We start from the raw sequence: 27,297 nt of genomic DNA, 5'->3' as shown, positions 1-27,297 counted from the left end.
GGTATTGAATGATCCGTCGGGGGAGATGCGAATGTTAGCAACCTCTATTTTTAAATGCAAGACGGGTTGATTACTCATGAAGTACCTAGACTTGCCTCTCCACTTTGATGTCTCTAGAGAGCTTCATTGGTCTCATTTAGAGGATACGGTCACCAAAAAAATTCAAAATTGTGCAAACCGTTTGCTATCAAAGGCCGGGGACATTTTTTTGGTAAAATTCAACATAACTCCCATGCTCTTAGACTATATGCAGATTTTTAAAGTCCCAAAGAAGGTAGACAAAAATGTTTATTAGACTTTCTCAAGTATTTATTTGGTCGGGCAAAGCGGAAGGCTCATATAATTCTTTGGTAAGTTAGCATTTCATCTCTAAACGACTCAGCCTTGGGGGTTTGAGAATTCACAACATACATAAAATCAACAAGGCTCTTTTGGGAAAGTGGCTATGGGTCATTTCTAAGAAAGATAGTAGAATTGCTTCCATCTTCACTAAAAAATATGCTTTACATGAATGGCCCTTTAATTGGTCCAAAAAGCATTTATAGAAGAGGGGTTTGAAAATTTGGAAGGGGTGGGTGGTAGCCCTTGATGAATTTTGCCTCTGGCATTGGCATTCGGGTTCGAAGTGGGGAATGACAACCCAACTCGCTTTTGGCAAGACACTTTGGATCCATGGCCGACTTAGAGACATCTTCCCTACCTTATACGCAGCCACAAAAAGAAAATATGCCAAAGTTGGCGATGTTTGATTACCACCATCACATGATTTTTGGGACTTAACTCTTCATAGGAACCCTTCTGAATTGGTCTTTCATCAATGGTCAGTCCTCAATTCTCAAGTTCTTCACCCGTTGCACATAACATTTGCTATGGATGATACCTTCAACACTAAGACCTTTTACTCGTTCTTGATCAGCCCGGGCATGCATTAATGGCTTCTAATGAAGGCGCTTTGGAGGGGTGGCCTACCACTTTGAGCATCTCTCTTAGCTTGGCAGATTCTACTTGGCCGGGTTAACATTGAATCGAGGATGCAATAGCACGGTGTTCACTTTACTAGTTGATGCATCCATTGCGGTAACTAAGAAAAAACACTCTCATTTATTTTGACCCTGCTCATTTTTCAGGGGCTTGGTGAACCTGGCATGGTGTGACCTTAATCTGCATTGGAATGATTTTAGTTTCGTGTAGTAATTACATCACAACTTGATAATAAATAAAAATTTGTTTGGAGGGTATGGGTATACTAAGCTTGGAAGTTCATCTGGAACGAGAGAAACCATCATCGATTCTGTAATGCAGTCTAGTTTTGCAGCACTCCACGATTAGCTGAGATGGGAGATCTCCTCCAAGGCCCATTATAAATGGCTTGGGACTGCCATTGACTGGATAGGGAGCAGACGCATTTTAGCATAGAGCGTTGGGCTTCTATATCTTCCAATAGACCTTGCTTCTCTATTTGTTTTTTTCTTTTTCTGATGTTCACGCTTCCCTGTTCTTGCTGTTAGTTGGGGATGTGAAACATGCCCTGTTTCTAATTACTGTTTGCGTGAACTGTGGGTGTGATACCTCAACACTTCTCACAATTGGTGCTGTACTTTTGCTAAATGAATTACTTTCTTTTAAAAAAAAGATATGAAATGAATTTAAATTTTAATCAATGAAAAATTGTGTTTTATGCTTTAATATATATAAAATATTTGACATTTAAATATAATAAAAAAAAATTTAAATAATATCCACACATGTCAGCATGTCATAACGTGTCTGTCTCAGGATCACCATTAATCAAAATATAAAAGATATTGCTGCTGCCAATTGTTTCATACGGGAATGGGCAGATTGTTTCATTATGGTTTTGAACTTTCTTCCAAGTTCTAACCCGACTGCACCTTTGGAAAAACATGTGAGAAGACATTTTGTATAATAAATTTACACTGGGAGGAATTAGTGATAGATTAGTAAAAAGTCAGCAACATATCAATAGTAAGGGCAAAAACACATGGAAAGCAAGCTCAAAAACCAAAAGATTCAACCGAAGTCAAGTATCTTCAACTATTGAAATGATGGCCGAGAAAAGTATGCCTCTGTTTGGAAATTAATGAGTCCGAGTGAGTTTCGGAATTTGGAAAAGTGATAGCTATCAAATCCACTCTTTAGTGCAAATATAAAGGGGAGACAAGTCTCACTTCCTCTCCCAAATGCATGAACTCGATCACACATCCCAGCTACCAGTTTCCAAACACGCACCACCAAGGTAATTTGACCATGTATCTACCAAATGCCTCCCATCCCAGCTGCCAGTTTCCAAACAGAGCCTAAATGAAATTGATTCAAGGTAATGGCAAAGGAAGAGTTCAGTACAGGACCTGGATCCATGTTATACACAAGTTACCCAGACTACTGTTGGTTGAAACTGTAGATTGCAGCCCTATAAAAAATACATGAAAATCTTGTGATTTCAGCACATCATCAAAACTTTTCTAGACGAGTTTCAGGCGAGGACCTTCTGTGTGTCGAAGTATCAATTGCCTGTCGGTTGAGCAAACCTGGCTAGCAGGGAGTGTGTGAAGATGCTCAAGATGAAGGATGCCAGATCAAACTCCTTTGATTCCAGGATGTACACCAGTGCTCTCTGGTCAGTCCCTGTAAAGCATGGGGGTCGGTGTACTACCCAGGGTTTACTTCATAGTGAAGCAAGCCCATTAAGTGATCTGTGTCCCTAGGATGGTTCCCCGTCATTAAAAAGAAAAACATCAAGGACATCTTTGTTTGAAGATCATTGTTAATTAAAACAGTGTCTTTGGTAACTTCACTGATAAGACAATTCAGATTATACACCCAGATATTGGGGAAAGCAAATCAAACATGTTAGGTGAAACCTATAAATAAAAAGATGGGGAGTATAAACCAAGGATTGACACAAACATATAGTTACAGAAGCCATTACATGATACAAATGACCTTCAAGCATCACTTGATGAGTGGTGAGATACAAGTAAATGAATCACGTTTCAGTTACACGTTCCAAGAGCATATGCATCATATCCGACTTCTCCGTTGATGAATCCAACTTCCTCCTGGTCCTGCACCGACAACTATGAAATGCAGACACTTGGCACATTATCAAACATAAAAGAGTATCGAAAAGAAAGAAGAATGCTAAGGAAGAACTCATAGACAATAACTAAGATCTGGAAATTCTTAAAATCAATAACTATAGAATGTCTTGCACCAACAAAAATGAGCTAGAGATTAACCTACGACTGCTTTTGAAACAAAAAATAATGGTTCCAGTATGGTATATTGTACTGTGAAGATGACGTAGAGACATAGATGCACAATAAAAGAAATATTGAACACCTAATCTCTCTCTCTCTCTTTCTCTCTCTCTCTCTCTCTCTCTCTCTCTCTCTCTCTCTCTCTCTCTCTAGCACAATCAACACTGTTGCAACATGAGTAACAGCCAACATCAATGCATCCTAGACATTATCCAAACAAATTCCTGAATGGCATCTGATTTTGGAATCAAACATAAAGGAAAATCAAGCAGTAAGTGGCTAGCGATAATAAAACATCAGATTTTTGCCAATATTTCAATTATACAGCCACTTTTCTCCATATTTAAGAGACATAAGTACCTGTTTCTATGGCTATCCAAACTAGTAGTGCTCATGGTGAATATGTCTAAATGATGACAAAAGTTGGGTAGTGTTTTTAGATATGCTGAAAAGTAGACCTTGAACTTGATTATTGAAAAAATATGTTTCTTTCTGTAAATTACCCTTTCAGAGAGACAAAGTGATGTGGAGAACAGGCATATCTTCAACAAACAAAACAGGGCTATTCCACAAAGTTAGTGATATGGAGAACAGGCATATCTTCAACAAAGAAAACAGGGGTATTCCAGCATTCAGCATTTCAAAAGACAATTACCATTTGTATACATTTAAAGAATATCATGTAAGCCCATGTATGGTGGTCAGCCCGACACACGAGAGACAAGCACTCACAGACGAAACTCAGAGAGGCCATCGCTTCGCTAGATCACTCCGAGGTATGAAATTATTTCCTTTCCTTTCCTTTTCTTTTCAGGTGGTGTGGAGACCTTACACCATTGAGGAGGAGCAGTCTTTCGGCATGGCTCTAATGCTGGATTATGCCCTATGCATGCTTCTGTTTGACCGGATTTGTGAGCCATATTACCCGGGTCGAGTGATGTGGTAGCTCTGTTTGCGACAGGGAATTCCAGCGACACCAGAGGGACACAAGCTTTTTACTTGTCCTTGGACTGAGGGGGTGCCAAGAAGATGGTGGAGGCAGACAACATTTGGAGACATCGGGGACCCCGAGTGATCCAGGCAGCACCTTGGGAGCATCCCCAGGGTGACTAAGAGTAGTCGAGCTGGTATTCTACAGTTTACTTGGGTCCACTCCGTTGTCAATTGGGTCAAGATGGAGTAGAGGCGTCGGAGCAGGACAGAGCGGCTGCCAGCAGGATCCCACCAGAGGAGGAGCTGGGGGCGGATGCTGAGCCAACCATTTTCACCTATTCTGAGCTAATGGGTGATTTTTCGAGGCCTTAGCGTACCTGTGTTGAGGATGAACAGGAGAACGAACCATCCCAACACCGTTTGCGCATTGAGTCTACCTCAGATCTACAGCCTAGCCGAGGGCTTGAGGTACTTTACTTTGCTTTCCTTGTTTTGTCACTGTTCACAGGAGGAGGAGAGAGAGATGTATGAGGCCCGGATCTAGAGACTGGAGGATGTGGTGACCGAGTTACAGTCCACCTTGTAGGAGTCCCAAACGACTTGGGATGCTGATGAAGCTTGTGCGGCTTTGGGCCGAGGTTGCATTTGAGCTGTCACATGGGTGGGGGTGAGGCACTTTCAAAAACCTTGGGTGAGGGGGTGGGGCAGGATATATATATATATATATATATATATATATATATATATATATATATATATATATATATATATATATATATATATATATATAATTTTGAAGTGTTAACAGTTAACATTGTCATAATATCATTCATCATGCATGCAATATATCAACCTAAATATCAATCAAATAAGTAAAGCAATTACATAAATCAACCTAAATATCAATCAAATAAGTAAAACAGAAAAAAACTAAATTACATAACAAAAGTATATTCTACAATGTATATGACGATGAAGTAATGGATCTCAATAATTTTCTTCTTCATCATCAAATGCATAATTAGAAGGAATACTGGGCTCAGCTAAATCCATGTTTGTTATGTTAAAATCATGCTCTCCCTCGAAGTCGCACTCTTCTGGGTTTACATCCCAAAATTTGGATGTTCTTTGTCTGCGTTACAAACCCAATTTAAAAATGTTAAATACAATACAAGTATATTTAAATGAAAAACTAAGAAATAATCAAATAACTAAGAAAGCAAATTAGTACCTGTATTCATCATTGGTTCGCGAAAGTAATCGAAGATTTGAATGAACATATACTAAATCCTTTGCACGCTTGATGGTGAGTTTGTTTCTCTTCATGTTGTGGATTTGAGAATATATACTCTAATTTCTTTCACAACAAGATGAACTAACAGGCTGTGATAGCAATCTTAATGCAAGACGTTGGAGAAGAAGTGTTTCTGATCAAAATGTTGACCATCATGTGATAGGATCTATATTATCCTCCTCTCTCGCGAATAATGTTGGTCTATATAATTTCAATAATGAAAAATTTTCAAACTCTTGTGTGACTTGATGTAGAAGATATGCTTCTGAAAAAGTCTTGTCATACACATATTTCTATGTCTTGATAGCTCTGGGTCTAAATTTGGAGGGACACGACCAATACCACCTGCCCGCCACTTATTTGCATAATATTTTGGATTAAGAGAATGTGTCATGCAATGCAAAGAAGTGTTGCTCTTATCTCATCTTCTGACTAAAATTGAATGAATATGGTTAAAAAATTCTAAATCATCCAATGCAGGATTTTTTTCTTCATGCTTGAAAACTATAGCTTATCAATCATATTATCCCACATTTCATAAACTCTGTGAAGCTTGAGCTCATCCTTGTCAATTTCTCTTAACATTTCCCAAATAGGTTGCGTAAATTGAAGGAAGTATACCACTCTGTCCCAAAACTCATCATCAAGAATGATTTTTTTAATTTCTTGAGCCTTGATATTATCATCAACACGATAGAATGTCCAATTTTCATCCAAAGCATTCTTCACTTTTTTAATCATCTTCACCATCACAATGATGGACGCAAAACATGTTTCAACAACCTTAAACAATTTCATGTCAGAATGCCTATTAAATATAGCATTAGCACGATGGTGGTTAATAACAAAATTCCTAATGCTTTTGACATTTCTTTCTAAATCTTCAATCCATGAACATAAAACATATTCTTGTGAATTTTCTTCTTTTTGGGGGTTGCAGATGCACTTTAAAGCCAAATTTAAGTTGTGTGCTACAAGGGAGTCCAAAAAATATGAGGGTACTCACTCTCCAAACTCAACGCTGCACTTTTATAAATTGGAGCATTGTCTGTAATGATTTGTATCACTTTCTGATCACCCACTTCTTTTATAACTTCTATAAACAACCCCTTCAAATACTCTGCATTTTTATATTCCCCAGATGCATCAACTGCTTTCAAGAATATTGGGCCACTAAGTGAACAAGCAATGAAATTGATCAGTGGACGCCTTTGAATATCTGTCCATCCATTAGAAACAAATAGAAACTCCATTTTGCTCCTATGAATATTTTTTAATCTCCAGTAACCTCTCCACATTTGCCCTCTCTTCTGCAAGAAGTGTGGTTCGGATTTTTTCTAAGCTTGGAAGCACATAGCCACTCAGATTACAATTTGCCAAAGATGTTACTAAATCCTTCCAATAAGGATTTCTAATCGCATTAAATAAGAGCGAACTAGAATAAAAATATCTCCCTACTTTTCTATCCATATCCTCCCTTCCATATGTATTGAATGATGCATGTATCATTCCTCTACCTCCAACGTTGACTTTTTTTTTCAGCATCTTCTTGGTGGCTTCCAAATGACACACTAATTGCACAAGAATCACTTATTGTCTTTCTCTTCTCATATTCTTCTTGTATTTTCTTGTATTGTCTTCGCATTGCCTCATCAACTTTTCTGCACCCTGAAATGTTGTGTCCTAGTATCTTCAACAAATGAACCTTCACTCTTGTGTAAGACCCAACAAAATCTCTTTCACAGATCTTGCATCGAAATCTCTTGTTTCCACCACCTCCTTCTCCAGTTTTTGCAAGTTTATCTACATGTACCCATAGTGGCCTTGTTAAATTATGTAATCAACCATGTAATCTAATATATATATATATATATATTTGATATATATAAGGTAATACATATACATATATTAACATATATGTATCTACTTATTATATATATATATATCAAATATATATATTTTTGTATTGTTTAGCTATAGGGGTAGTTTAGTCTTTTTACACATTCTTTTTGAAATATGTTTTGTAATTATTGTTTTTTTTTTATTTATTCTTTTATTTCTTTTTTTAAAAGATAGGATGTACCTTGGAGGGGCCCACTATCTAGTCATTGGGCCCCTTCCAACAGTCACATTTATGACCATTGGAGGGGCTCCAACAACTAGAAGTGGAGCCCCTCCAAGGCCTCCACCTACTCTATTTAAAGGGGATCTCCCCTTGTGTATTCTCAAGGCTTTGGGATTATTGCCCAAGCTTATTTTCTTAATGCTTATGATTCTTGTGCATGCATTTGCGCATTTGTGAGTTAGTATTGTGCTTTTGTGCTCAAGTGTCTCAAGAGTTCTTGTTGTGCTTATGTGCACGTATTTATTTTCAAGAATATTGTAATCTTGATCCTCGTATATTGTTGGAGATACTTTTACATGGTATCAGAGCCTCGTTGAAGGAGGATCGTGTGTATCCTTATTTTCGAGTGCCTTGAAAATCGTGCCCTCAAGATTTTGAAGATTGAAGTAAGTCAGCCTTCTCGGGCAATATTTTAAAAGCCTGTCTTGTCAAGAAAGACGTGAAAAACTTTTGAGGTACGTGTTTTTCCTCATCTTCTATCATCTCTAATGGGCGAAAAAGACTCTCACTTCTCCCTTGGTTTTAAACTTAGTGGGTCGAACTATCATGTTTAGGCCAGTAATATGAAAGCCCATATAAAAGGAAAGGGCCTTTAGGGGTATGTTCAAGGTTCAATACCGGAACCCGAACTCAAACTTACCATCATTGAAAAGGGAGATATTAAGATTCTTGAAGGGGAAGATAGACAAAAAGCCCTAGTAGATTATTCAAAAAAGCATGATGAGTGGGAGACGAAGAACTTCAAGATCTTGTCTTGGATTTTTTCATCCGTAGAAACCAAGATCAACGCCAACATCATTAAGTTCAAAAAGGCCTCCGAAGCTTGGTTGTACCTTAAAAAAATGTATACTTTAAGGGATTTATCACACAAGTATTACCTCCAAAAGAGGGCATTGACCCTTCAACAAAATGATGTCTATTCGGAAATATTTTGCCGAACTATCTTGTATTTGGGATGAGCTAGCTATGCTCGAACCAAAATAGAGCGGAGAAACAATCGAAAGACACAAACAACTAGAGGAATATCGATTCTTCAATTTTTTAAATGGACTTAGACCCGAATTTGAACAAATTTGATCCTCTCCTCTATCCGCCTTCACATCTCCCTCCATTGAAGATGTAATCACTAAGCTAAGTGGTGAGGAAACCCGTATGGGGATTAGTAAGAATAATCCTAGCATTCTTGCTACCTCTTCATCTCAAGATGATTGTGAAAGGGTAAATGTCGTGAATAGACCCGGGAATAATATGAAGGCCGACAAACCTCCTCATTTCAAAAATCAAGGTCAAGGAGAAAATGATCGATATGGCAAAAGAGACTATAGCAAATTAACTTGCCATTTTTGTAAAGAACTCGGGCATATCAAACCCATTTGCCCCAAATAGAAGAAAATACTTGTTGCAGCTATGGCATCCCAACCAGAGGAACGACCATCTTCATCAAATGGGCAGCTATGTCATCCTCTTCACCTCCCAGTAAGACATCTTGGCTCCTAGATTCCGGTGCATCTTTTCACATGACTGTGCTTGTTCTCTTTCCGATTTTTTTAAAAATTCTCTTCCATCTTTTGTCTCAACGGCGAATAGAACACCTCTTGAAATTAAAGGAACATGCAATTTTGAAAAACAAGATTTCTTTGTTCCAAAAATTCATCTTATACCAAAACTAAACTTAAATTTACTTTAGGTCTCTCAACTCTCGGACTATGGTTGCGATATAAAATTCTCTTCTAATAAATGTTGGATACAGAATCGTCAGCCCGAGAAGTTGATTGGGGAAGGTTCTAGGAGAGGAGACCTCTATTATGTTGATTTTCTCTAAATTCCCAAGAACCAGTTTTGTAATGTTGCTCAAAACAAAGATATTCATATATGACATAAGAGACTGGGACATCCCAACATTGTTAAAATCTCGTATTTGCCTTTTATTAAGCATCTTTGTAATGAGAATTTTGTATGTAATGAATGCATTCTTGGGAAAATAAAAAGTCTACCATTTACTCAAAGATACATGTTTACAACAAAGTCTTTTGAAATTGTTCACTCTGATGTATGGGCTCCGGCTCCTGTGATATCTAAAGGAGAATTCTCATACTATTTTATTTTTGTAGACGATTACACTAGATTTTGTTGGATATATTTTTTTAAACATAAACATGAAGCTTTTTCAATTTTTAAAACATTTCATATGATGGTTTTAAATCAATTCAATGGAAGTTTAAAAATTCTTAGAACCGACTCCGATGGCGAATATCTTTCAAATGAATTCAAAAGTTATCTTGAAAGTCATGGTATTCCATCAAAAATCTTGTCCAAAAACCCTATAACAAAATGGGTTGGCTCAGCGAAAGCATAGGCATATCATTGAAACAACTAGAACCTTGCTCATTTCACATAATATTCTAAAAAGATTCTAGACTGAGGCGGCCCTTACATTGGTCTTATCTCATAAATAGACTCCCATCAAAAAATTTGAACAAAATTTTCCCATTTGAACGATTGTATGAGAAAGAACCTGATTATAGCAGGTTAAGGGTTTTTGGGTGTAAATGTTTTGTCCTTACTGATAAAAATGACAAACTCTCCCCAAAGGCCATTCCTTGTGCCTTTCTTGGTTATTTCGAAACTCAAAAGGGTTTTCGATGTTATGATATTAAAAATGATAAACTATATATTTCCAGGAATGTAAGTTTTTTGGAAAATCTCAGTGGTTTTAAAAATCTTGAATCTAATAACGAGAATGTAGACTATTCTTTTCTATTTGATCTTTTAACTGAAGGCGATGATATTAGTGATGATGAGTCAAATCAGAATGACTCAAGTGATAATGAAATCAGGGAAACCAGTCATGTGTCCTCTCCATTTCATCAACATGTCGATGAGGAACCTCCTAGAGATCCCATCACTTATACTCATAGAGATAGAAACACCTTCAGAAGTGCTCTTGAAAGATATGATGATACTAGTAAAATTGCTCCTCAAAGTGAGGAAAACCTTCGTAGGATCGAAAGACATAGAAAAACTCCTTCTAGGTTCATCTCATATGAATCTTTTTTACCTAAACATAGAGCCTGTCTAAGTGTCATTCATTCTTACATAGAACCTAGAAACTTTGAGGAAGCACAAAAATGTCCTGAATGGATAGCCGCAATAGATAATGAACTTGGAGCTCTGAGAAGAGCCAATACATGGGAAATTCAAGACCTTCCTAAAGGTAAGAAAACAATAGGGTGTAGATGGGTATTTAAGGTTAAGACTAAGAGTGATGGGTCCCTCGAGAGATATAAGGCCCGTCTGGTTGCAAATGGGTATAGTCAAGAATATGGGATTGATTATGAAGAGACCTTTGCTCCGGTGGCTCGAATGGTCACTGTCTGATGTCTTATAAATGTTGCTTCAATCAACAAGTGGAACATCTATCAAATGGATGTTAATAATGCATTTCTAAACGGAGATCTAAATGAAGAAGTGTATATGGATGCTCCTCCTAGAATGGACTCCTAAAGGAAAGGTGCTTCGCCTTCGAAAAACACTTTATGGTTTGAAACAAGCCTCCAAGGTTTGGTATGATAGGTTCAATTCCGTAATGATAGAAAATGTTTTTTCATCATGTTTTACTGATATTGCTTTGTTTGTTAGAAAATCCAATGCATGAATTGTCATCTTACTGTTGCATATGGATGATATGCTCATAACGGGTAGTGACTCTAAAGGGGTTAAGAGCATAAAATCAATTTTAAATGATAAGTTTGAAATGTCTGATTTGGGTTTTCTGACTTGTTTTTTGGGTATTGAAGTTGCATACTCTCATAGAGGGTATTTTTTATCTCAAACTAAGCTTGCTTCTGAGATCATTGTCAGGTCAGGTATTACAGATGAAAAGGTTTGTGAAACTCCTGCTATAGTATGAGCTAAAATGAAGATTAATGATGGTATTCCCCTTTCAGACCCCACTCCCTACAAACAGCTTGTCGGATCATTAATGTATCCGAGTATCACCAGACCCGATATCTCTCATGCAGCCCATACTGCAAGCTAATTTCAGCATGCACCAACATCAGTCCACATGAGTGCCATCTTGCGAGTCGTAAGATACATAAAGGGTACTCTAAATAAGGAAGTTTTTCTATCATCTTCTTCTGATTTAAAATTAATTGCTTATACTGATTCTGATTGGGAAGGTGATCCAAATAACCGTCACTCCACCACTGGTTTTTGTGTGTTCTTAGCAGACTTACTGATTTCTATGGTAGTATCGTGCCATGACGACTACTACCATAGAAATTATATGGATTCCTCAGTTGCTAGAAGACATGGGGATCACAATAAAAGGGCCCACTAAGTTGTGTTGTGACAACAAAAGTGTAATTTATATTGCAAAAACCCACACTTTTCATGAGCGTACTAAGCACATCGAAATGGACTGTCACTATGTTTGTGAGGCGTATCTCAAAGGAGTCATTGACCTTTCATATGTCACGTCAGAGTATCAGTTGGTAGATTTCTTCACTAAAGCTTTGTGTGCTCCATGCTTCAACTTCCTCCTTAGCAAACTCTCGGTCATCCTGCCCTAAGTTTGAGGGGGGGGGGTGTTAAATTATGTAATCAACCATGAAGGGAATGGATAAAGTTAATCACACAATATTAACTGTGTCTGACACTAGTTTGACTGTGTCCAAGAAGTTCCCTGATGTTTCTGACTATCTCGTAGTGTTAACATGGGATATGCATGCTAAGTGAAGTGTCCTTGTGACAGGGTGAGATGGCACTATAATAGAGAAAAATATGATATATCTCAAGCACCAAGCAGTTTGAAGAAGATTTAGCAGTGCTTTGATGAAGAATTAAGAGATAGCAGCCATCCAAATGATCAACAATCTAAAACTTTGGAATTACAGTAGGGGCAACAAGGTACTTAGGAAGGTATGCAAGAATAAGCGCCCATTATGCACACAAGATCTAAACAGCAAGCTGGAAGTTTGATTTTCGATCAATATTACACAAGTTCAAGATAACATGGCAGCAAATAATTAGTTGTCAGATATCCAGCAGAAAATTAAAGAAAGTCCACCATGATACATTGTTCCATTGAGATACTCATGTTATATGAAAGTTTTACAACAGATTTTCAGATGTATATAAGTGAAGTGTTCAAGATTAAGAACCAGTTATGTATGCAGATGCCGCAAAAGGTAGAAGATGGGTACATGCCATTAGGAAAGAAATAGAAGCCATGTATCATAACAATACATGAACCAGTATGAAAAGGTTGAGAGATAAAAACATAGTTAAAAATGGGTTACAAAGTGAAACATAGATAATATGAAAACATAGAGAGGTTTAAAGCTCGAATGATTGCAAAGGGATTCAATTAGAAACACGGACTGGCTTATAAAGTCTTTTAGCTTGGTTGTCGACATTGTAAGTGTGAGAATAATTCTTTCACCTGCATTATTCATTTAACTAGCCCTTGTTTTAGCTTGATGTAAAGAATGTAGTTTTGCATTGAGAACTACAAGATGAAGTTTACATGGAGCAGCATGTTAGATTTACAATCTCCATGTCGTTCCACGCGATAGAGCTGAGAAACAGAGAGAGATAGAGAAAGGGAGAGAGAAGTTGGGAAAAAACCGATAGCCTGTTGTGTTAGGGTCGGCTGCAGTGTATACTCCTTTATATTAACCTGCTATTACAAAATTAGGGTACCAAAATACCCTCATTACAATAAAATATATTACACAATGCCACTAATGAGAAGTGAATGTCACGGGTCTGGATCTCCAGATCCATGACCCGTAACCAGAGAAAACACTTCTTTTCACCCTCCCTCAAGTTGTGCATGATCTTGAACCATGAACAACTTGCCTTTTAACATCCAAAATCTGTCTTTTGTCAATCCTTTTGTAAATATATCCGCCACTTGATCTGTAGTTCGAACAAATTCAGGCTCAATCTCTTTCTCTTCTACCTTTTGTCTCACAAAATGCTGGTCTATTTCAATATGTTTGGCACGACTGTGATGGATTGGATTAAAGGACATACTAATGGCACTCTGGTTGTCACACAAAAGAAGTGATCGAGAGATCGATTCTCCGACTTCTGTCAGTAGATGTCTAATCCAAGTAGCCTCAGCAGTGGCGGCTGCCATTGACCTGTATTCAGCCTCTGTACTGGATCTGGCAACAGCCTTTTGTTTCTTACTACTCCAAGAAACCAAATTCATCCCAACAAATACACAATAGCCGAATACTGATCTGCGTTTATCTGGATCTCCCGCCCAATCCGCATCAGAATAAATAGTGATCTCATGTGCATTTTGCCCATTTGTCTTTCGCTTATATATGAGACCATCCCCAACCGTTTCCCTTCAGATATCGTAGTATCTGTTTAACTGCTTCCATATGTCCTTCACATGGTGCATGCATAAACTTTGTTTCTTACTACTCTAAGAAACCAAATTCATCCCAACAAATACACAATAGCCGAATACTGATCTGTGTTCATCTGGATCTCCCGCCCAATCCGCATAAGAATAAATAGTGATCTCATGTGCATTTTGCCCATTTGTCTTTCGCTTATGTATGAGACCATCCCCAACCGTTTCCCTTCAGATATCGTAGTATCCGTTTAACTGCTTCCATATGTCCTTCACATGGTGCATGCATAAACTGAGAATCTTGATTCACCGAGTAGACTATATCAGGGCGAGTAAAAGTGAGGTATTGTAACATACCCACTATGCTACGGTACCGTGTGGGATTATCAAATGGATCTCCGTCTTGAGAGCTAAGCCTTTGATGAAGAACGCTAGGAGTGCTCAAGGGCTTGCAGTCTTTCATACTCGCTTTATTGAGAACATCAATGGTATACTTATGTTGAGTGAGAGTCATCTCTTCAGAAGTATTGTCGACTTCAACTCCAAGAAAGTATCATAGTTTACCAAGGTCCTTCATTTTGAACCTCTGATTTAAGAGATGTTTGACTTCTTCAATGTGCTCATTGGAATTACCAGTGATGATGATATCATCCACATATATCAACAACAGAGTAATTGTGTCTTGGTTCTTAAATATAAATAAGGAGTGGTCAAGAAGAGATTTCTTAAAACCATATTTTTGTATTTCGAGATGCCTACTTCAATCCATATATCGCCCTTTTTAGTCTGCAGACATATTTTGTAGGATTACCTTCTGCGTAACCAGTGGGTTGTTCCATGTATACTTCTTCTCTCAAATCTCCATGAAGAAAAGCATTCTTCACATCAAGTTGGCTAATAGTCCATTGGTGTTCGTTCAATAGCTAAAGAAAGTATGACTCTGATTGTCCCCATCCTCACCACTAGACTAAAAGTTTCATCATAATCCTGTCCTTGCTCCTATGTAAATCCTTTGGCTACAAGTCTCGCCTTGTATCGCTCTATAGTCCCATCTGGTTTATACTTTATTTTGTACACCCATTTCGAACCAACAACGTTTCTGTCAGGTGGTCTTGGCACGACATCCCACGTACCACATTCATGTAGAGCTTTCATCTCCTCATTCATTGCTTCAATCCATCTTCTGGAATTTGACGCTTGAGAGAACGTTGTGGGTTCATCTTCTTTATTCAAGGCTGTTAGAAAAAGTTGAAAATCTAATGAGAAATTTTCATAACTGACCCACCTTTCAATTGGATGGCGAGAACGTGTGGATCTTCTAGTATCAACGATGTTGGATGTAGAGGATGCGTCCGCATCCGAATTAACTATGGTGGGCGACTCTCTTTCTCGTCGAGTGTAGACGAGGCCTTTATACCTTTCTGGATTCAAAGTTGGGTCTGTATTTTCATGGGCAATCATTTCATCAGTAGACACAGATCTCTTATCCTTTTGAGTGCAGTTTGAGCAAACATCACTAGCTCCTGAGAGAAGTTCATAATTCAACCAAGGATAATAAGCCTCAACTTTAGATTTTGATTCTGAAGAACTAGTACATCGACAATCAAAATTCAATTCATCGAAGACGACATTTCTTGATATTTTGATGCGCTTGCTCACCGGATCATAACACCTGTACCCTTTATAGTCATCAGCATAACCCACAAACCTGCACTTCAGGGCCTTATCCTGAAACTTATGCCTCATTGAACTGTCAACATAAACATAGCATAAACAATCAAACACATGCAAATCATAATAGTTGGGATGTACACCAAAAAGAGACAAGGAGACTTGTTTTCCAAAACAGTCATGGGCAATCGATTTATCACATGAACTGCAGAATGAAAAGCTTATGTCCATAAAGTGATCGGAAGACTACTGTCATGCATCATGCTCATCGCACTCTCAACAATATGGCGATGCTTCATTTCAGCAATCCCATTCTGCTGAGGTGTGTGTGGGTAAGACTCATTTTTCCTTATCCCGTTACTTTGAAGAAAGTTAGTAAAGTCAGTGGAGGAGAATTCACCTCCTCCGTCACATTGGAAACTTAGGATGTTTTCAGAAAATTGGTTTTTGACAAAGGAATGGAAGTTACGGAACAACTTGAAAGTCTCAGATTTATGTTTCATGAAAAATATCCAAGAATAGCGAGAATAACTGTCAACAAATAAAAGATAATATCTAGTTCCAGATATGGAAGCAACTGGAGCAGGCCCCCAAACATCAAAACAAATAGTCTCAAAAGGTCTTGAAGTTCTTTTATTGATAGAATGAAATAGTAAAACATGACTCTTACATAAGAGACAACTAGAACATTTGTTGTCATTGACATTTATTCCTAAACTTGACTTGGGAATGAGGTTATTTGAAACAAGCTTTTCAATGAAACTACTACTGCAGTGACCTAGACGACCATGCCAAAGGTTTGACTTATTGATTTCAGAGACACTGAAAACACAGGTGGGATTTTCAGAAGGCAACGATGATTGGAGCTTCAAGTTTGGGTCTGCAAAGCGAATATGTGCTGAAGGATCTTCTTGAAAAACATACATATTGCCTTGCCGTTTTCCTCTAGCGAACGTCTCCTTCGTGCAGAGATCCTTGACAAGAACAGAAGAGGGAGTAAATTCAACAGAGGCTTTGATATCATCAACAAGTTTAGAAAGTGAAACGATGTTTTTCTTGATATTAGGAGCATAAAGAACCTTTGAAAGGTTGATGGAAGATTCGGGCAAGGGTATAATGGAGTTTCCAATATGCGAGACAGAGTGGTGTGATCCATCTCCAGTAACTATACTGCTTCTACCAATGTAAGGAACAAGTTTTAGGAGCTTACCTGCATCACCAGTAACGTGAGTCGCTGCGCTAGAGTCCACATACCAAGTACCTTGCTCATTTTGTTTCAGATTCAATTCTGCTAATGCTGACAACAATAACTCCTTTATTTCTCCGTTGATCCTTATACTGTCTGTGCCTCTTTTTGCTTCAGTTTGTGTTGATTTTCCTTTATTTAGGGGATTGAACCAGCAGTTAGCTTTGATATGCCCCTTTTTATTACTCAGAAAGCAGGTAGAAATTGGCCTCTGTCTTTGTGGATTGGTATATGTGTTGGGTGTAGGCAATAATCCACGACCTCCTTGACCACTTCTCCCTTGTGCTCCCTTTCCCTTGATATCATAGCTTCCTCGTCCTCGTGCATAAGTAACCCCTGTAGCAAGAACTTCTTGTGCCCCCGTATGCATAGATGATTCTTCAGAAAATCCCTTTAAATTCATCTCATATTACAACAATTTTGCACGCAGATCTTCAAAGTAGGGCAGCTCAGGTAAACATAACAGGGAAGTGACGATCATATGATAGTCGTGTCCCAATCCACTGAGGGCTTGTTGTACCAAATCTTTATCAGTAACTGTACTTCCAACAACTGCTAGTTGAACCTTCATTTTGTTCAAATATTCCATGATGGTCATGGAATCCTTTCTTAACATTTGAAATTCTCTTTTAAGAAACATAATCCTGGCCTGAGAAACCTGTGAGTATGTCTGAACAAGTCTGTTCCAAAGTTGCATGGCAATGCAATCATCTGGAATGGCTACAAGTACCTCTTGTGACAGTGTAGATGTAATATAAGCAACTAGCGCTTGGTCTCTTTTCATCCAAGCCACAAATTCAGGATTTCTAACATATACTGTAGTAGATTCCCCTTTGTTGTCCCTTTCTTCTCGTGATATGAACTCAGGAGGAACTGGAATAGATCCATCCAGATGTCCAGAAAGATCCTGACTCCTAATGAAAGGTATGATTTGCCTCTTCCAAGTCAAGAAGTTACCATTATTTAATTTTTCAAACACAAGTTGGCTGAGGAAACTTGAAGAAAGAACCGACTGGCTAGGAAGTGAATCCATGAAAAGAAGTGGGTTCAGCACAATCTGCCTACAGTTTCTGTAACCCTTTTTTTTTTGCAGAAACTAAATCAGATCAATGGCTATCAGATTGCTGATTTGAAACAAAAATTGAATATCTATCAGATTTCTGATTTGTATAGGAATGGAATATTGGGTATGAAAATAACACAAAAAAAAATTGTGAATATGAATTCCCACTTGATATTGACGCAATGCTTTTAAGCTAAAGGAGATAAAATAGAAGAAATGAGAGTGGATTGGCTTGATCAGATCTGATCAAGGATGCAACTGAATCAAAATAGGGCCTGATTGCGTGATTAGATCACGCGGTGATCAAGAATGATAAACAGGGTATATTAATGACAGAAAAAGGTATTTTCAACAAAGGATTTGAGTCAAAAATCTGGAATGAGTCACTCAGTCCTTTCTGAGTTGACTCAGATTAGATTGGGAGATAGTTTGATTAGATCTGATTAACGTCAGATCTGATCAAGTTCAGGAAACAGAAATGAAACTGTAGGGAGAAGAAGGAAGGCAAATCTGAATGATGTCAGGTCTGGTTGAGAAGAAAAGAATGGGATTGGGTCAGTCGTGAACAAGGACTGGGTCAGTCGTGAACCAAAAAAAAAAATAGATGAGATGGGGGGGACAGACCAAAAAAAATATTTTCTTGACTTAGAAGAGGAAATCGAGAAGGGATAGATCTTTCAGACGTACCTTTGAGATCGATTCCAGTTTCAACTGAAGCGTGGCTCTGATACCATGTTAGATTTACAATCTCCAGGTCGTTCCACGCGTGAGAGCTGAGAAACAGAGAGAGATAGAGAAAGGGAGAGAGAAGTTGGGAAAAAACCGATACCTTGTTGTGTTAGGGTCGGTTGCTGTGTATACTCCTTTATATTAACCTGCTATTACAAAATTAGGGTACTAAAATACCCTCATTACAATAAAATATATTACACAATGCCATTAATGAGAAGTGAATGTCACGGGTCTGGATCTCCAGATCCATGACCCGTAACCAGAGAAAACGCTTCTTTTCACAGCATATGGGATTTTCTGAAGCAAATCCCAAGAGATATACATGCAAAGTCAAATCAGACAATTTATGGATTGAAGTAAAACTCAAAAACTTAGTTGAAGAGCTTTTATACTGCCACTAGATAGTGTAGTTCCACAAAATTTTAGTTGATAACTCTCTATTTTTTATGTAAAAAATCAAATTATTCTTATCTATGTTGATGATATTATAATCACACAAAGATCAAGAGAATTAATTCAAAAAGACAGGACGTTTTCATGAAGGGTTCAAGATGGAGGACTCGAGAATATGAGATTCTTCCTTGGAATGGAAGTGGATAAAAGTGGATAATTATATAGTCATCCAAAGAGAAGCACGGTCATGATATACTGCATGTGTAATATGCACAATTGCAAACCTAACGATACACCAGCAGCCATGAACAAGAATCTCTCGATTAATGAAGAACCATATAGTGAGACGGAAAGGGTTTGAAGTATGGTAGGAGCACTTCAATATCTGACCATAATGAAGCCAAACATAATATCTGCAGTTAATTAAATTTGTCAGTTCATACATCCACACAAGGATATACACATGGATGCATTGTGGGTTATGTAAAATGGACCTTAAATCATGGTTTGATTTAAGATAAAAATCTAGATCTTTGATAATGGGATTAGGTACTCTAATGCAGATTGGGCCAGCAACTATGTCACATGGACTCGGCAAACCGGGTGCCGCACCGGCGTCGACGCGACGCGGGTGTGCATGCGGGTGCGGCACCCGGTGCGGTCAACCCGACCCTGGGTGCGTTGAGCGCACCCAGGGTCATCTGTGTCCAATTTTTATATTACAAAAAATTTTCTTCTGCCCCCCCCCCCCCCCCGACCCCCGCCCGCTGAACGCGCAGAGGAACCCGCACCGGGGGGAGCCCCCAGACTCCCCTTTCTGCAAGTGGGGTCCACAACTCATCAGCTCGACCCCTCCCCTGCACAAAGAGACCACAGGGAGGGGGCTCAACCCCTCCCCTGCAGAATATATATTTGCCGCACCCCCGCACCCGCACCCATGTGACATAGGCGAGCAATCATATAAAAGAAAATCAGCTTCCAAGTATTATGTGTACCTTAGAAAGAATTTAATGTCATGAAAAACTAAAAGCAGAAGACCATTATCAGGTCAAGCTCAAATGCAAAGTACAAGTCTCTAGCTAGAGTCGTAGTTGAGGTATCATAGATTAGAAGTTTTGTGGGCATGTTAAATCTAAAGATACAAAGGTGACAACAAGGAGCGCTATTTCTCTTGCTCCCAATCCAGCTCTACATGATCACTTAAAGCATTTTTTTATTACCACTTTGTGCACAAAAAGATAAATCAGGAAAAGTGGAAACAAGGTTTGTTGTTTCACATCATCAAGTGGCTGATATACTTACAAAAGGTTTAAAAATGGATTGGCATAATTTATTGAATGGCAAGTTGTACATGTTCAAACATGATGTAAAACTTGAGGGAGTGTTAGTGGCATCACACGACCAACAAGAGGGCATTTTCAGTAATCAAATTATAACTCTTTCACGTAGTGGCATCAATATAATTTGTTTTGCATTTTGGCATGCCACCATAATGACATTGCCTTGTTATACTAATTAATCATAAAATTGTTTGTTCTTCACCCTAACTAGGGCACCATATATTAATGAAAGAGATGCTGCCTCCAGTCTCAAAGAATCATTAGAGGCCAACTGCAACCGCTCCCTTCTTTTCTCACCATTGTTGTTGAAATTCCACAGCACAGATACCAGATTTTCACAAGCTTGACAATGCCCAGCCAGTCCAAAAATCAGGTCGGCCACCCTGTTGCCCTAACCTAGTAATCTTGCATCTACGAGTCCCAATCCATGAGTAGAGATTTTAGGGTGATTACCATGCAATTGTGACCAACATTAAAGTAATTTTTCTATTAAGAGCATTTCAAGCAAAGCACACAAGAATAAGCTCCATTTCTGATTAAATTTCTATAAGTAGATGGAGCTTTGTATATTTTCTAGGGATGAATATTGTGGATCTGTTGAATAAGGTACTTAGTTCTGCACTTTATATGCACACTCATATGTGTTTGCATGCAAGAGTGTGTGTGTGGTTAAAGGGTAAATATGAGCTAACAAATGGAACACGAACAAATATTTTCTTTTGTAGTTTAAACAAGAGGATGCTAACCCTTGCTAGAGTCTTAATTATCTTCAACAATGTGTAGGGTTGTTCGATGCATGATGCTTCATCGTGGTTATCTGCATGTCTAAACTCAAGCATAGATTATTGACGTGTCAACTTGCATATGGATATATACAAAAGAAATCTGTGAACGTACGTCGTACGGTATAGCAGACAAAGACTAGACTTGGGGTCTAGGGAGCCATGGCTTGATGTCCCTGTTCATAATGGAACATGTATGAGTTTGAGATCTTAGACAGGGAAACCCATTAGTGCTGGCTAGGAAATACCCCATACAACTGAATTACAATATGGTGATATATACAGTGCCTCATGCATGTTAAAGACTTAATCTGCATGAAAATAGATTCCCATGTGAGTCCTCAAGTACGTTGCATACCTCTGATGAATGAAATTGGATTTCAGCCCACTTTAGTGTGCAAAGTTGGTTGGTTAAGTTGTACCTGGTATATTCTTGGATGAATACAGAGATTGGTTGATCAAAATGAAGCAAATTGATCTACTAGGCCTAGGTCAAGATGTTGAAGCATAAATTAGGATAAGTAAACCTAGCTTGCCATGGACATAACTAAGAAAAACAGGTACTCATATTGGGATTCTGCAAGTGCACTCAGTTTCAAACCCAGATATAGTTAAGTTCATCCTTTGAAACGAACTTCCATATATTCAGATAAGTTCAAGCAGTAAATAGTGGATTTAGAATATTGTCTACATAAGAATGAAATAACATGTCCATGTCTGGGGATTAGTTGAACCTCACGGATACTTGGGCTAGACCATGAAGCGGACTTAATGATCGCCCAAGTACCTGACAAACACTATAGGCCACAGGTTAAGTTATGAGGGTGTCATATGTCTTAGCAAGTGACAATTGGCTAGCATTATGAATGCCAAAAGTAAGATCGATTTACTTTTTCTATTGTTTTACATGTTTGAAATTTTGTTGAAGTATTTTAAGAACAGATCCTTCTGTGGTTTCATTTTTATAATTAAATTCTAATATACCCATGTTTTGTTTTCAGGAACATCAACTAAAATATGGAAAATATCCGACAGTAATAAGTGCCCCCCTAAATGCAAGGTCCATTATGGACTGAAAAAAATGCAAGTTTTGAGCATGAAATGGCCTTGTCCATAACAATGCTTTTTAGTGTAATGCTGCAGAGTCAGAGATATGAACAAGCTTCAGTCTACATATTTTTCAGGAAGATCATGGAATATATTTACGCCATCTCATTGCTGGGTGTCTGGAATGCCTGTCACTGTTGGGAGAGTCAGAACAAGTCAAAATAGTAATCTGTCTTCCTTATCATTGAAACTTATAGAAGACATCAGACCCTAGGTTGAAACTGGCAATGAATAGATACAAACTTGATACATGATATAAACAATAGCCATTGTGTTTTATACAAAAAATAGGGAACAGTGACGAATTCCAGCTTCAAGCATGAATCAAAGTAAAACCTATGTCACATAAGTGTGGGTGACACAGAAGTTTCAAAAAACATGCATGTATATATGTATGTATGTATCGTGAGTGTGTGTCTGTGTGTGCATATATGTATTTATGTATATACTATAGATAAAACTAGACTTTGTTAGGGTCAATTAAGTCCATTTTTTGACAGAAATGGACCCCAGTGTGATTGACTGCACCTGACACTGCAGAAGCAGTGTCCAAGTGTTGCAACCACATGGAAACGGGTGCAACATGGGCGCATTGACCTTTTATAAGTGTCTGTGTTACATAGAGTAAAACCATAATGGATAGGAATCAAGTTACAACAAAATTATTCCAGCTTCAACTTTATGTGTATTTGACTCCTTTTCTAGTTTTCTTCAGATTGGTCATACAGGTGAGATCTAACATTTGAACAAAATGCAGAGGTCTTAGTTGAATGTCAAGAGCCAACTGCTGCATGTAATTATTATTTTTTTTATATTTGCATGTAATTATTTATAATGCATATTATAGAATCTTCCAGAAGATATGTGGTTGATCTTGCAATTTACAAGCTTTTATTTTCTGTAACAGAATATAATGATTCTAGAAAGCTCAGACAATTTTCCATATGCACATCATAATCACTAATTATTAGCATGCAAAAACATTTTTTTTATTACCATCACCGAAAGCCTGTAATAAAGATGCAAAGAAGAAGGGTATACAATAATACACAAATGCAATTATTCAAGCAAGGAGGAATCATGTTACCCGTTTTATAACTGCATTTACCATGTCATCCAAACAATTATGACCATCAGTCTCAGACATGTCTGGGAACTTCGTGTTCCTCAAATGATTGCCCAACTTGACTAGACCATCTGTTGACTGTGCAGTCTCATATGGCTTCACAGAGAATGGGTTACCCAAAGTTCCTTGACCTCTCCAGTCAAAGGTAGCCTTTCCATCCAAAGTAGCATTGGTTTGCCCTGGATATTGGTCAACATGATCTATAAGATGGTGATTTTGAAAAGTAGGGCATACAGAAGAACACAAAGGAGTATTGGAGGAATTGGCATAGTCAGGCTTTTGTATATCCCAGTCTTGCTTCACTGCAGGGCTAATGTTCTGTGTGCTGCTACCACCAGCTGACCTTAACAAGGAGAACTTTGTAGAATCATTATTGCCAACTGATAAGTGTCTCATGTTTACATCACTTGCAATGGCATGTGGCAAAAGTGGCTGTCTTCCAACCGTTGAATTATGTGATATTGCTGCCAATGAACTGCAGGCAGACAAATCAAGTGTACTGGCATCCACAGATGAGGGTTTCAACAAAATATTGCTTCTCAAGCCAGTTGTAGAATTATCATCACTGTTCAGAGGATGAGCCATAGGCAAAGCAGTTGAATATCCCGTTAACTGCATAGCATTCTGCCAATTTTGGTTACATCTATCAAGATCAGGCATAGAAGAGGTCCCAGAATTGACATCAAAATTTTCCCGATTTACTTCAGATTGACCATCCAATCCCCTATATTGTTCACCTTGATGTTGTTGCTTCTGTTGTACAAACTGTAGCATTAGGGGATCATCTGGAACATTAAGGAACGGGTTATTAAAAGTTCTATTACCTATGCCAGTGCTATTGAAACTGGAAATATCTGTTGGTTGATACTGGGAAGCTGAAAAGGATAAGGGATCATCAATCAGTGTAGAGGAGCAACCAAATCCAGGAAGGGGTGATTTATTCTGCAGGCGATCAAGTTCCAACAATGTTGGCAATCCCTGAAGCAAATTTGCATGCTGATTTCCTGGCAGAGGGATGTGGTTTGCTTTCCCCAAATCATCAAACGAATTTTTTAAGCTGCACATATGGCCCAATTGAATCATTCCAGAAGCATTAGGTGCATTCATTGCCAATTCCATGGTAGAGTTTAAACTGCCTAGAGCTCTGACTCCTTGAAAAGCAAGCCTGGTATTAGAAAGCTGCCCAGTCACACCCAGGGAATGAAAATCTCTGAAAGCACCCATGGAACCCATAGGTACAAAAGAAGAATCTCTAACTCCTAAAGCAGGAGTCATATTTCCTTGTTGGTTTGCCACACTACTGATCCTTTTCAGGTACAACCTGTATTTCTGCAATGATAACCATTGCCATAAGACATAGAAACTATGCAGCTAGTACATAGAAAATAAGATAGAAGCAATAGACACCATGCATCTAGTACATAGAAAATAAGACAGAAGCAATATACCACGACTACATTTAAATTCATTTAACAATATAGATAGATAGGGGAAAACAAGAAGGTGTCTTTCCTGAAGATGGCTTGCAACATTTTCCCTTGTAAGCTTTTCAACATTCATAATATCAAGTACCCTCTTTGGGAAAGCCTCTGTTTTCACAAACAACAAATATAAGAATGGGAACCTGAAAATATGAATATTCTATGCCTTAAGATTACTATAGTAAGCATATTTTATAAAAGTACTCACTATCTATGCCTAGTTGATTCACGGCAGCAACAAATTTCTGATGCAGCTCCACAGACCAAACCACCCTTGGCTTTTTCTGGGTTGTCTGGTCTTCATTTTCATTGTCATTTTCCTCTTCATCATCATATTCCTCCTCATTGCATCGATCTCTCCTTTTCTTGGCTAATTTGCAGTTATTATCAGTCTGCCCAACTGTGTTGCATCCTTGTACACCATCAGTACCACAGACAAGCTTCCTATGATCATCTTCATTGCTCTTCTGTTTGTGATGGTTTGAACCCACTTTCTTTCTTCGGACCACATGTTGCCAAATGTTTTTAAGCTCCTCAATTCGGATTGGTTTTAGTAAATAATCACAAGCTCCATGAGTTATGCCCTTCATCACAGTGCTAGTTTCACTATTCACGGACATCACTGTACACAGAACATCCCATCCAATAGAAGTTGTCAGAAGCAGAACACACAAAAAAATAGGATATTCTAAAGAAAGGAAACACTGATTGGAAATTCCACTAAACTTGAGAATTAAATAAAAAAATCCTTTCTCTTCATTTTACTTGAAGTGGAGAACAAGGTTATGTCAACTGGTGTTGCATAGAACAGTGAACAAGGTGGTGGGGATTTATAACATAATAATGGGTAAACAAGCAATAGGATCATGTTGGCTACGCAGTTGGCCACCTGGAATGAGGACACACTAGAGATAGTTCGAAATGCAAAAGAGTCCTTCTGGTTACTGTCATATGAAACTGAAGGTGCCATGTATTAAAAGATGGAGGTATTAGTCCAATTTTCTGAGACGAGATGAAACATGATGCTGAAATATAATTTTGCTAAGTGCCCAGATATTAGAGTGGTCAGATACAAACATCTAACTAGAAGTGAACGAAATTCACAGAAATGAAAGCTTATTTCCAGAAGAATTAATAAGGAAGCAAGGAACAACCAATCACATACTTATGACAGGCAGGTCCATTTCTAGTCCTATGAGTTCCAAAAGTTTGAAACCATCCATATCTGGCATGTGCACGTCGCTTAAGACAAGATCAAAACTGTCTCTGTTCTCCCTCAACAACCTCAAAGCAGTTATCGCCTGCGAAGTAGTAGTAACTGCAAAAGAGCCACGGATCATAATCTAATCAGACGTCCAACATAGTATCCAGAAACCCACAAAAGAAACAACTCAATTTCTGAAAGCAAAACAACAGCATCAAACGCACCAAAAAATTTCATAGGAAAGTAAGCACTAGAAGAAAAAGTGTCTGAACTCTTACATACTATCATACAACTATTCACTAAAAAGGATCAATGGGTGCGTACTATCACACAGTTATTCATTAAAAAGGATCAATGGGTCATGACAAAATAACAAATAGCGCAGCAAAAGGAAGTCATATATCAGACGGGTGGTTTGTAATATACATGAAACAAAGAAAAACTAAATCCAGAGCACTAAGTCTTGTTTTGAGAGAGAGAGAGAGAGAGCGAGGCCAAATTTAAAGTACTAAGCATCAAAAGAAAAAAAGTTAACTTCAACAAGCAAAGAGAAGCAAGAAAAAAGAAGACCAACCATGATACTGGCAGAGTTGCAGTAGACTCTCCAGCAGTTTCAGGCATGTTGGGTCATCATCAACGGCAAGAACCCGCATACCAACCGGAAAATCATCGTCCCTGGAACCCACTTGGCTCTCCTCGGCTGTCATGCTGCTATGCTTGCACAAACCCAAACCTTTCCTGCAAACCACACAATCTCTCTATCTCTACAAGGAACAGAAAGGTCCCTCCTTTGCTTCCCCAAAATCCCAGATACCCACCACCCAATAAACAGATACAGAGGATTTAATTGATGCAAGCAAACAAACAATCCCAACAAAAGAGGAGCACAACCCACAAAAGAAAACGCAGCAGAAGAGAAATGAGGCTCTCTGCCAAGGAAAGCTAGCTAAAAGCACAAAAAGAAAGGCTGAGCCTAGCCTATGACCAACAGTCTCTCTCTCTCTTTCTAGAACTGAACCACACCACCAGAAATGAAAAAATCCATTCTTATCAATTCAATTACTTTCCAGTGTGGAAAAGAACAGAGAAACGTATGAAAAGTGGAAAGCTGGGATCTAGGAGGTAGCTACGAGAGAGAGAGGT

General features: G+C 38.3%; 2 protein-coding genes across 4 annotated transcripts; both read right to left on the bottom strand.

Moving 5' to 3' along the window:
• Positions 1 to 2,808: 2,808 nt before the first annotated feature.
• Positions 2,809 to 24,795, bottom strand: LOC149847983 (uncharacterized). 3 transcript variants are annotated; one of them, XM_090009982.1, is made up of 2 exons: positions 23,431 to 24,795; positions 2,809 to 3,098 (listed from the first exon to the last, which is right to left on the bottom strand). In XM_090009982.1, exons 1-2 carry the CDS (start codon positions 24,742 to 24,744, stop codon positions 3,015 to 3,017), a joined length of 1,398 nt encoding a protein of 465 aa, XP_089866108.1. In that variant the 5' UTR covers positions 24,745 to 24,795; the 3' UTR covers positions 2,809 to 3,014. The 3 variants fall into 3 exon arrangements, with proteins under 3 accessions (XP_089866108.1, XP_089866116.1, XP_089866122.1); XM_090009990.1 differs by having other exon boundaries at positions 2,809 to 3,086; XM_090009996.1 differs by having other exon boundaries at positions 23,452 to 24,795.
• Positions 24,767 to 27,297, bottom strand: LOC149847982 (two-component response regulator ORR22-like). The gene is made up of 5 exons (XM_090002919.1): positions 26,729 to 27,297; positions 26,116 to 26,268; positions 25,159 to 25,572; positions 24,918 to 25,058; positions 24,767 to 24,798 (listed from the first exon to the last, which is right to left on the bottom strand). Exons 1-5 carry the CDS (start codon positions 26,859 to 26,861, stop codon positions 24,767 to 24,769), a joined length of 873 nt encoding a protein of 290 aa, XP_089859045.1. The 5' UTR covers positions 26,862 to 27,297.

Source organism: Nuphar pumila, chromosome 1 (genome assembly GCF_984573655.1).
Source record: "Nuphar pumila chromosome 1, dmNupPumi1.hap1.1, whole genome shotgun sequence".
NCBI lineage: Eukaryota > Viridiplantae > Streptophyta > Magnoliopsida > Nymphaeales > Nymphaeaceae > Nuphar > Nuphar pumila.
This window is presented reverse-complemented; position numbering and strand designations above follow the sequence as displayed.